This window comes from Petaurus breviceps, unplaced genomic scaffold (genome assembly GCF_028583685.1).
Source record: "Petaurus breviceps papuanus isolate PSGF00001 unplaced genomic scaffold, PetGlider_PUasm1.0 190, whole genome shotgun sequence".
In the NCBI taxonomy this organism is placed as follows: domain Eukaryota; kingdom Metazoa; phylum Chordata; class Mammalia; order Diprotodontia; family Petauridae; genus Petaurus; species Petaurus breviceps.
Genome location: NW_027185810.1, coordinates 9063158 through 9075835, shown reverse-complemented (window position 1 = coordinate 9075835; position 12678 = coordinate 9063158). Strand labels below are relative to the sequence as shown.

The 12678-nt window shown below is 36.6% G+C and overlaps 1 protein-coding gene across 3 annotated transcripts in view; it reads left to right on the top strand.

Annotated features, from left to right (window-relative positions):
- MBOAT1 (membrane bound O-acyltransferase domain containing 1) overlaps nucleotides 1-12678 on the top strand; it is a 144107-nt gene that overhangs the window by 67249 nt on the left and 64180 nt on the right. For 2 of the 3 annotated variants that reach the window (XM_069092490.1, XM_069092488.1), the window contains exon 4: nucleotides 8070-8165. The exons of the other annotated variant lie outside the window; for it this stretch is intronic. In XM_069092490.1, coding sequence (XP_068948591.1) covers nucleotides 8070-8165 — 96 coding nt within the window. The remainder of the gene's footprint in view (nucleotides 1-8069; nucleotides 8166-12678) is intronic. 3 annotated transcript variants of the gene reach the window in all.

Here is a 12678-nt window from a genome sequence, read left to right as displayed (position 1 = left end):
AGAGAGAGAGAGAGAGAGAGAGAGAGAGAGAGAGAGAGAAATGGATATACATATTTCTTGCCTTCTCAATGGATGGCAGAGGGTGAAGAGGGAGGAAAAAAAATTGGAACTGAAAATTAAAAATCCAGTGGCCTTTTTCCATTTTTCATCTTCAACCTTCATAGCATTTCATATTACTGACTAGCCCTTCCTACTCTCTCCTCTCTTGGCTTCAGTGACACCATATTTTTTTGATCCTTTATCTACCTTTTAATAGCTTCTTCTCTGTCTCTTTCACTAATACCTTATCTCCTTCAAGTCCCTCCGTATTTTCTCTCCTGTGGTTCTGTCCTTAGCCCTCTTTATTTTTTCCCTTTTTTTATATTCTCTGGCATAGAAAGTCCTTATCAGTCCCTACTTATAATCTCTACTTTCTTTTGAGAGGGCAGCATGGTATTAGTGAATAGAGAACTACATTTGGAATCAATTCAAGTCCAGTTTCTGTGACCCTGGGCAAATCACTTGGTGATTTGGTGCATAGGGCAAATATTGACAACTATGAACTTGTACATATTCGTATTTATTTCCTTTACATTTGTGCTGAATATACTTTATTGTATGTCCTGGTTGCTTTGAAGGTGAACTCCTTTCTGGTAGGAACTGTTTCTTTCTTTGTATTCATATCTCCAGTGCCTGTGCTTACATGTGGTAGGTTCTTGATAGATACTTGTTGATTGATTGATAAATTGTAGCGCAGGTGCCTTTCTGCATTAGTAGAGGGTCTTATTTCCTGGGAGCTCCCTATACTGATGAAATAATAAAATTTTGGGAAAAAAAGTGCATTAATTATCACAAATTAATAGATGAATCCTAAATCTGTACCTGCAGCCTTGACTACCTTCTGAGTTTCAGGTCCTTAACTCCAACCATTTGTAGGAAATCTCTATCTGAATGTTCTCCTGCCACTCCCTCCTAACTTTACCACTATTATTATTTTTATTATCATGCATATTATTTTTCCTCTTAAAATTTCACCTCCTTCTCATGTTGTTGTTTTTCTTATTGCCACTGCCATTCATGAAATCTGCCATGAAACCTTGGTGTTGTCTTTGACTCTCCCCTTGCCTTCATTGCTCATACTTGAGTGACCATGTCCTGTTGATTCCATCTCTGCAACAATCTTTCTCATTCCATTCCTCCTCCTCTCTTCTTCCAGTACCCTTGTAAGGCCTTCATTAGTACCTCTCTGAAAATTGCAGTAGGTTTTCAGTCTTCCACTGTTTATCGCCTTTGAGATATGCATGGATCTACTTTAATGGCCTCTTAATTCTCTCTCTGCCTTGTCTCACACCATTCTAATCCATCCTCTTTATAACTAACAAAATGATTTTCCTAAAACCTAGGTCTAACCATGTCAGTTGACTACAAAGTAAATCCCATTGACTTCTTATTACTTACAAAAGCAAATATAAACTGTTTGGCATTTAAAGCCTTTTACAACCTTACCCAACCAAACTTTCAAGATTTGACAAGAATCTTTTAGATATCATCTGCTATGTTCCAGGTATGGTATTAAGCACCTTACAAATATTATCTCATTTGATTCTCACAACAAGCCTGGGAAGCAGATGTTTATTATAATCCTTGTAGTACAGTTGAGGAAACTGAGGCAGACAAAGGTTAAGTAACTTGCCCAAAGTCACAAGCTTGAAAATGTCTAAAGCTGGAAAAGAATTTAGATCTTTTTGGCTCCATGCCTAGCACTCTAGTTGCCATGCTACCTAGCAAAAATATTATACACATGTATAATATTTTATTATAAATCTATATTTAATATATCAAAATACAACTTAAAATGTATTTATATAATTACATATAATTATGTATATAATTATAATATATCAACATGTGTGTGGTATGTATATCTATATATATATAATTATTATACTTCCCCTCTTCTATGGTCTAGTCAAACCAGTTTTATTTCATTTTCATCTTTATAATCCCATGGTCTCATGCAAAGAATGCCCAGCACTTCACGGGTACTTAATAAATGTTTGTTGGTTGACTGGTCACTCATTTCTCTGCTCAGAAAACTTCATTGACTCCCTATTATTGCCTAGTCAGTAAAGTTAAAGCTCTTTTGTCTTCCATTCAAGTCTTGTCACAGTATTTAACCATCCTACCTTTCCATCCTTATCTAATATCACTCCCCTTTTTGAAGTCTATACTTTAGCCAGGTTGGGCTGTCTTTATCCTCCTCTTCCCCAAATTCATTGCCCACTCCTGACTCTGTGTCTTTGGTCTGACTTTTCCTTTCCCATCACCAAGCATTTATCCTGCTATGTGCCGAGTGCTCTGCTAGCTGCTAGGATGTCTACCTTATACCTTTCTTATGCCTAAATTATCCTACTTACTGTTCTTTGCCTGCTAAATTTCTACCCATCCTTTAAAATAGTCATTCCTCCTTAATCGCTATTTGTCAATAATGACTTTTCCCCCTTGGATGTGACATAGCACTTTGTACTACTCTAATGTATTTAGTATTTATTACTGTGTATTACTTTTATCTATTGCAATATGATATAGTATATTATTATGGTATCTCTATGTGTGAGTCCTATTCCCTCTTTTAGATTATAAGCTTCAGAAGGGATGAAACCATGTCTTATATAAGATTTATATCTCTTGTGGAGCCTTGCACAATGCTCTGCATTCAGAAAGTATTTTAGTGAACAAATATAGGTTTGTTTGAGATGAGAACAATTATATGAAGGAGATTTCTCTAGATTTGCCTTTTAAAAATATTTGTGGAGAGTGTCATTGTATGTACTTTTTTTCAGATGATTTCAAAGTCCTCTAATACCTCATCATGCTGCATTGAGGACCAAGGTTTTTCAAAGACAGTATTTGGTGTATAAGGAGCAGCTATGTTGGTGAAGTGAATACAGCACCAGGCCTGGAATCAGGAAGACCTGAGTTCAATTTTGGCCTCAGATACTCATTAGCTAGCTGTGTGATCTTAGTCAAGTAATTTAAACTGTTTGCCTCAGTTTCCTCATTTGTTAAATGTCGATTGATTGATAAATAGTACTTTCCTCCCAGGGTAATCATGAGGGAATGAGATAATAATTGTAAAGCACTTAGCAGAGGTGGGCAACCTGTGTCCTCAAGGCCACATGTGGTCTTCTAAGTCCTTAGGTGCAGCCTTTGGATTGAGTCTAAGTTTTACAGAACAAATCCTTTTATTAAGGGGATTTGTTTTATACAGTTTGGATTTAGTTAGAGGACCATGCTTGAGGACCTAGAGGGCCACATGTAGCCTCGAGGCTGCAGGTTCCCCACCTCTGATACATTACCTGATAAAAAGGAAGTGCTATATGTTAACTATTACTATTGATATAACATAAATGTTAGCTTTTATTATCATATAATTTATCATAAACTCTGATAGGTCCTACTAAGCTAGAAAAGGCTTTTGTGAGCAAATCCAGCAGTGTTTCCCTTACCCTTAGGACCAACCTATGTTTATCACTAAAAGGTTGGTCACCAGATACATGTTTCTGTCACAATGGAGGGCTTGCAATCCGCACGGAGTATTCATACCCAAAAAATCACAGGTCCTTAAAAAAAAAGTAGTAGATGTTTCTGTCATTTATTTATTTTTATCTCCAGGAAAAAGAAAGCATCAAGTTTTAGCTTGGAGGCAGCAAGGTGTTATAGTAGATAGAAGTGTTGGACTGGGGTCATGAAAACCTGGCTTCAAATCCAGGCTCAGAGACTAAATCTGTGATCCTGGGCACATCACTTAATCTCTTTCTGCTTCAGTTCCCTCATCTGTAAAATGGGGATAATAATAGCATCTACCTCACAGGGTTGTTAATGAGGATAAAATGAAATAACATTTGTGAAGAGCTTTGAAAGCCTTAAAGCACGTTATAAATGCTAATTATTGCCATAATTGTGATTACAAAATCTTCTATGTTGAAATTCCTAGACTAATGGGGAATGACTATTTTTTTTTAAATTTCATTTCTCTCTTTCATTTCAAAATCTCTCAGAAAACTTTAGTTTTTTTTTTTTCAGTCATGATTGACTCCATGACCCCATTTGGGGTTTTCTTGGCTAAGATACTAGAGTGATTTGCCATTTCCTTCTCCAGTTTATTTTACAGAGGAGGAAACTGTGACAAACAGGGTTAAGTGACTTGCCCAGGGTCTGACAGCTAGTACATGTTGGAGTTGGATTTGAACTCAAGTCTTCTGACTCCAGGCCCTGTGCTCTTTCCACTGAGCCACCTTGCTGACCCTTTAGATTACTTCTATCTTTAAGTATTCATTGTTTTTAAAAATAGGTTGAGAGATAATAAAACTATAGTTACTCTTCTCTCCCTTTTTCTTAAATATTTTATGTAAAAATGGATGTCACAACTCAGCTTCAAGGAGATTTTTGATGAAAAACTTGGCATTATTCTTTGCCCCCTAATAATAAGCTTAGAAATTTAAAATTTTCAGTTTATAAGACCTTACGGTCTCTAACAATAAATTTCTTATCAGTTGTAGAACAAATGTTTTTAGGTACTTTTAGATTTTATAGACACTCAGTTTTGAGTCCAGACAGACTATGAAGAGCAATAATAAAATAATCTGTGTTCCAAGTATACTCCTTGCTAGGGATTTTATCATTTGTTCCAGATGAGTGATTACGTAATTCATCTCTCTCTCCCTTGGAAGGCATAGCTATGTATTGGAAATGCTACACATGATAATGCAAAATGTAACCCATTTTCAAAGTTTGGCTTTCTTAGTATTGACTTTGGATGTAGCTGAAAACTGAACCAATAATTCTCTGCATCTGTACAGCACATTTCCAATTACTTTACACATGGTAATCTGTCCATTAGCCCACCACCCCTGGGATCCTGGCGGGGTGAACAGCATGTGATAGATGAAAGACTAAGCTAATAGAGAGCTAGTCAGTGACTTGTCTAGAACTGTAGTATTAACCAGCATCCAGGAATGGAGTCCCCTGGTGCTGATGAATCTTTGAATTTTGCAGACAGACTGTGACTGTTTTTGCTTTACCACAGTAATATCATAGTTATGCAGGGATGTGTCATGAGGCCAGAAAGCAAAGATGCCAAAGTAAGTTCTTACCCTATTTGCTTGTATTGTTTCCAGTCTTATGAAACGGAGTAAATTAAAGTTCCAGATGTATAACCTAGGTGTAGAACTCAGCTAGCTTACAAGGTAATAAAATTCTGATGTCCCTTTCCATTACAGGTGCCTGAATTGACAGAGAACACATGAATCTCACACAATCAATCAAATATTCATTAAGGACTTACTGTGTGCCAGGCACCATACTGAGCACTGGGGATAGATACAAAGACACAGTCTCAGCCCTTAATCTTCTCTTTACTTAGCTGAATCACTTTGGATGATGGCAGTGTGTGTGTGTGTGTGTGTGTGTGTGTGTGTGTGTGAATAGAGAATCAGCATTTGTTGTTGGGCCAATCAATTAAATTCATGTGTGTATGTATATATTTATATATGTTTACATATGTATACACACGTATTGTATCATATTATTACATACATATCATATTATATATTAATCATATATTACTACATATATACCATATTATATATCATTATAATACCTTATTATGTATAATATATCAGTACATACATACACACATTACACATACACACATTACACGTTATATACATACACACTGCATCACACACATACATGTTATAGATACATTGCATGCATAGTATATTATACACACTACATGTATGCATACATACAAACACACACATATATACACATACATATATATGTAGATAGTACAGTGTCTGGCCCATAGTGGGTGCTTAATAAATGTTTATTGAATGAATAGAACGAATATTCATGTATATATATATATATATATATTTGGTGTATATGTGTACATTTATGTGTATGTGTGTGTTTATGTATATATATATATGTTACTTTGTAATCTTTAAAGCACTATATAAATGTTGAATATTTTCTATTCTTAAGGGTGTGAGAGTAGAAACAACATATACACAGAGAAGTAAATAATCATGCCTTAATCATTGTTGGCCAGGAATTTCATTGAGCTTTTTGGTCCTACTTTCAGTGATAGGAGAGCTGGGAGAGAAAGGAAATCTATCAACCTATTTAAATCAGGTGAAACAAAATGTGGTTGAACCCATCTAGCTTGGAAGACTTGATGTGAAGAAATTTTGTCCAGGGAATCTACTTATTATATTATGTCTTCACATCTGGCATCATTTTGAACTGTCAATATTACCAAACACTTAGACTGAACCTACTTTAGCCTCCTAGCCATGGGAAAGTGGAGGCCAGGCAAAGGGTCAAGGCAGCAGCTGAAGAACTCTTGTCTAAGGGCCAAGAAAGGGCAGCAGAGAGTTGTAACTGGCAGCTCAGCTCACAGGAAGAAGTCAGATACCACATAGAGGGTGACATTCTAGGTCAGGGGATCTGAACATTTCTGAGGGTGGCATGGATCCCTTGGGGATCTGGGGGAAGCCTTTGGACCCCTTCTCAGGACCATATTTTTAAATACATTAAATAAAATGAATGGAATTACAAAGGAAATTGAATTGAAGTACAGTAATGAAACTTAACATAAAAAGGTTTATAGACTCCAGAATAGGAACCTGCACTAAGTAGTCTTATGACTACCCTGGATTACTATCTTATACTTTTGGAGTTTGGGGGTATATCCTCAGAAAGCAAATAGGACTAGAGAATGATATATCATGTCTTGCTCAGTGCCTATCTCCAACTTGTCTCTTGAGGAAGTCTTCCTTATAATTTGTCTTAGGATAACCAGGTAGCATCTATAGTTATTGAGCTGGTTTGGAAAGGGAGTAAAATAAGCCGGTTTGTCAAGGTAGCAAATGGCTCTGGTATAGCAGTTTGTGAGCCTTTAATTTAGTCCTCTTTCTTCCTACCCTCATTTTAGTGAATTGACCACATACTGCTGGCTGAATTTCTGTTATTACTACTAGTAATATTATCTAGTCAAACTGATCTTAATTATGCTATAATTTATTTTGGTCCAGACATAGTAGGTATAGGAAACTTGGTCTACCAATGCAGATAACTAACTGTTCTATACCTTTTAATCTTAGAGAGTTGGACAGAGAACTGAGAAGTTAAGTGACTTGCGTACAGTCGTATAGTCAGTATATATTAGGGATGGATCTTGAACCTAGGTCAGGAATTCTAAAGCTTTTTTGTTTCATGGAGCCCTTTAGCAGTCTGGAGAAGCCTATACTGGTTTTTTATTTTATTTTATTTTAGTTTTACTTTTTGGAGGGAGGAAGATAGGGCAGTTGGCTCTAAGTGACTTGCCCAAGGTCACATGGCTAGTTTTTGTGTTAAGTATCTGAGACCAGATTTGAGCTCAGGTCCTCCTGACTCCAGGGCCGGTGCTCTATTCACTGCACCACCTAGCTGCCCCCCTATACTGTTTTTAAATGCATAAAATTGAATATGCAAAATTACAAAAGAAAAAATTTATATTGAAAAACTGTCATCAAAATATTTTTAAAAACAAGTTCATGGAACCCTGATTAAGAACTCTTGCATGCCATACTATGCCTCAATACTTTATTATTGTTTCATTGATCCATATTATTTTTGTATCCTATTAATTTCAAAATATATCCACCATTACCATCAAGGAATCTCTAGTTAAAAAAAAAAAAACATTATAAAGTTAAGAGGGACAAAAAACAATTCAACAAAATCAACACAATGGTCATTTCTTATAACATATAAAGTATTCCACACCCAGAGTCCTTTACTTCAATAATGAAATTCTTTTCTGGAGCTAGGTAATAATTATGCAGCATTTATTTTTGTTTTTCAGTTATTTATTATGGAGATGGAAATCTCTTGGTCATATGATATGTGTCTTATAGACCCATTATAGTGTACAGAGGGTCCCAAATGTTTTTTGAACTATCTTGTTGTGATGATGCTATTGATGCTGATGATGATTATAACAGCTGATAATCTAATCTCTGGTGAACTGTATTTTTTAGGTACTCCTTTGTGGTTTCAATGGGTTATCTCACATTGTGCCATATAAGCCGGATATATATATTCCATTATGGGATTCTCACTACAGATTTTTCAGGGTGAGTACCTTGAGCCTGGGCAATGACTGCTGAGTTTGACTCCACCAATTATTTTTAGGGAGTGTTTTTATAGCCTGAATATTTAACATTTAAGAAGGTGAAAAGAATTGTTCGTTTTTGGTAAGAGCATTTGTTCATGAAATCAATATGTAGGCCTGATTTCTTACCGTTCCGTGACTGCAGACCCCTAGCTCTGGGGAACAAGAAGACCCTTGAAAGAGGGCATGGATCTATCTGTCAGTGCAAAATTTTCACCACTTCTGGGAGGGAAAACCCACAACTCTAAGCATATAACCCATTGATGGTAGGTTATTTTCATATGATAGACAATGTAGCATACAATCGCAGAATTCTGTAATTGGAAGGAGTATCAGAGGTTATCTCATCATAGAGAGTCAGTGAGAAAAGTGCTAGATTTGTAGTGTTAAAAGAACTGAGCTCAAATCTTGTTTTTAGAATTTACTAGTCATCTGATCATTGCTCTCTAAGCGGAACCCCAGTTTCCTCATCTATAAAAATGGACTTACTAATAACTAGAATAGGGATAACTAGGTGGCACAGGCCTGGAGTCAGGAAGACTCATTTTCCCGAGTTCAAATCTGACCTCGGACTCTTCCTAGCTTCGTGACCCTGGGCAAGTCACTTAACCCTTTTTGCCTCAGTTTCCTCATCTGTAAAATGAGCTAGAGAATGAAATGACCAGTCATTCCAGTATTTCTGCCAATAAAACACCAAAGAGTCAGACACGATTGAAAAACAACTGAACGACAACAATAGCTAGAATGCTTACCTCCCAAGGTTGTGGTGAAGCTCAAATAAGATGTGGTACAGTTCTTTGTAACCCTTAGAGTACTGTGTAAGCATTGACTACAATTAGTTCATCCAGTTTACACATTTTATAGATGAATCATCTGAGACCCAGAAAGGTTAAGGTTAGAAGGTTAAGTGATAGAAGTGGGAACACAAGCCTGGCCTTTTCCTGCTCCTCCCATGTTCCCTCTTTTTTTGCTTTTTGGAATGCAATTTGGGTTAAGTGACTTGCCCAAGGTCATACAGCTAGTTTTTGTGGTAAGTGTCTGAGGTCGGATTTGAACTCAGGTTCTCCTGACTCCAGGGCCAGTGCTTTATTCACTGCGCCACGTAGCTGCCCCAAATGCTCCCTCCTTCTTGCTTTTAGGAATTGCCATCAAGGTAGAATTACCATTGGGGACAACAGTGCTGTTTTTTCAAGTTACCTGGGGAGACACTTCAGCTTGGGTCAGGCAGCCTGTAGGTCCCAACAAAAGTGCTTTTCCCCAGTGCCCAAATTGAATCACATCGGATTTAACAAGTTCCTGAAACACAGAGAGAGATCTGGGAAAATGACAGCTAATTTATCTGAGTTTTGCATCCCGCACCCTGTGCCAATGAAAACTCCACCCACTTAAGGCTCGGAGTTTAGAGAATGAGCTGTTCCCATCCTCTTAATTTGATTTTAAGCACAAAGCTATCAGGCCTTCCCACATTTTCCCACTTGGATTTTCTTGATATAATTCATATCATGAGATGTCACTGAAAGGGGAAAAAATTAACACATCTGAAAATGCAGTGGGTTTGCAAGTGTGGGAGGCTTTGGTACAGCATTGGGGAAGGATTAAGACAGTGTCTTGATCTTGTCATTTTCACCTCCAAGAGCACAGACTGATGACTACATTTCTCCAAGTGTTGTTTATCCTATGGCACCAGCTATTTATACTGTGACATTATTTGAATCTCTTTTTATTAAGCAATACTTGTGTTGCTTTACTGACACAGGCATACCTCAGAGATATTGTGGGTTTGGGTCCAGACCCACCACAATAAAATGAATATTGCAATAAAGCAAGTCACATGAATTTTTTGGTTTCCCAGTGCATATCAAACTTATGTTTACATTATATTGTAATGTATTAAGTATGCAATAGTATTATGTCTAAAAAAAAGTACAACCTTAATTAAAAATACTTTATTGCGAAAAAAAATGCTTGCTATCATCTGAGCCTTCAGCAAGTTATAATCTTTTTGCTGGTGGAGGGTCCTGTCTTGATGTTGATGGCTGCTAACTGATCAGGGTCATGATTCCTGAAGGTTGGGGTGGCCGTGGCAATTTCTTAAAATAAGACAGTGAAGTTTTCTGCATTGATTGACTCTTTCTTTCATTTGGAAACTAAGAGGTTATAAGAATGTTATTAATTGAATTAATAATTGAATTAATTATATTACTTTGGTTCATCAAGGTATGTAGCAATCTGTAGCATATTCCTAGTTTGATCCCCATTCAGTCATTGGTGGTAGGATGAGCATTTATAGGATCATTCTCAAAATTGGGAGAAGGAAACTTATACTCTTCCCTGGCCAATTATCATCATCATTGGAGGGGTGGTCTTACTTTCAGTCACAATAATTGTCTTTGTCACTGTTAAAACAGAGTTCCTCACCATCATTAATACTTTACAGTCTCCTTTGATAAAAGAGAACTGTGTGTTGGATACTGTGCTAAGTCCTATAGAAATATCTCATTCAGTCCTCACCACAACCATGTGAAATAGGCACTAAGATCCCCATTTGGAGGAAACTGAAGAAGTCAGGTTCAGTGACTTTTATGGGGTCACACAGCTAGCTAATGCCTGAGGTTGGATTTAGGCTTAGGTCTTCCTGGCTTCAGGCCTTCAGCACTCTACCACTGCTCCACCTAGCTGCCCTTAGTCCCAGAAATCCTAGTGGAGATCAGCAGACTAACCACTGGAATTTACAGTATGTTTTAAATGACTGATTTTCATTCTTTCCCCATGCCCAAATCTCATTCTGAGCATGCAAGCAACCACAGTCTTACTCAGAAGAGGAATAATTTATTGTCACTGTTGCAGTTTTGAAAAATACTCAGCATTCAAGGTTTTTTTTTCCCCTGCCCCTTTCCCTTAATAAGAGGTGAAGTGCTGTTTGGACATAAAATGTGCAAAATACTTAAGGATGACTTAATGCAGTGGGTATTTCTCTTCTTGAGTATGTAAGCAATGAATGTCAAACAGAACAATAAAGATTATGAAATAATTATTCACTATATTGTACACAGTAACACGTTTGTAAGTGATGTTAGATTAGATATGTTTGGGTCTAAGAGATTTCTTTAGAGAATATATCAAATATATTGGAATGCACTTTCAATTTTTTCTTGAAATAAATTTTATTTGTATTAACTAAGGTTTTAGTTAGAGGAACTTAAGAATATCATCTTTTATTAGTGGTACTCTTATGACTTGCATTTCTAGCACAGTGGCTAAACACTTGTGATTCCAGGAGCTGAAGACCTTTGCCAGTCTCTTTCTTTTACCTGCCCTTGTGGTTTTCCCAGATTGAATATGGGGAACCTGTCTTTTCAATAGGGGAAGTAGGTTACTCTCATTCTCACTGTTATTAGCTTTTCATATGAAACTTGATACTTATTACAGTTGGCAATTATAGAAATAGTCATAGACTTGAAAAGATATTGGGAATCAAATATTGATTGAGTAGTTATATCCCATGTAGAAAAGAGAAGGCTAAGCAATGAACAATTATAGAATGAATAGAATAGAATACAGTAACTTATAATTACTATTATAATCAGTTGAACTGGGAAATGGTTTCTTCCTTGATTAATCAATAAACATTTATTTAATACCTACTATATATCAACCACTATAGATACAAATAGAAAAAATAAAATCATCACTACTTAGAAGGAACTTACATTCTAATGAGGGAGACAGGAAATACATATATAAATACCTGTAGCATAAATGTAAGTACATACAAATATAGGGCAGGCAGGTGGTACAATGGACCTGGAGTCAGGAAGACTAATCTTCTATAGTTCAAATATACCCTCAGACATTGACTAGCTATGTGACCTTGGGCAAGTCACTTAACCACATTTGCCTCATTTTCCTCATCTGTAAAATGAGCTGGAGAAGGAAATGACCAATCATTTTAGTATTTTTGCCAAGAAAACCTCAAATGGGGTCATGAAGAGTCAGACATGGCTGAAAACAACAACAACAAACAGATATATTACAAAGTAGTTACATAAACAGCAGTTTGGGAGGACTGGTTATGGCTTTATGCAGAAAATGGTGCTCAAGCTGTATCTTACATGAAAAAAGGGTCTCTATGAGACAGCTAAGGGAAGAGTGCATTCCAGGCAAGGCAATGGCTAGTTCAAAGTCATGAATATGGGAGATGGAGTGCTGTGTGTAAGAAACAGAGAAAAGACCAAATTGGTTGAGTTGAAGAGCATAGGATAGGGAGTAGTGGCCAATGAGCTTGGAAGGATAGGTTGGGTCCATGTACTTTCAAAACTAAACAGACAGCTTTATATTTTTATTCAAAAGGCAGTAAGAAGTCACTATTTCCTATTAGCAGCCACATGTAGAATGAATTGTAGTGGGGATAGACTTGAAGCATGGAAACTAATCAGAAAGCTGTTAATTTAAGTGATTGGTGATGAGAGTATGAA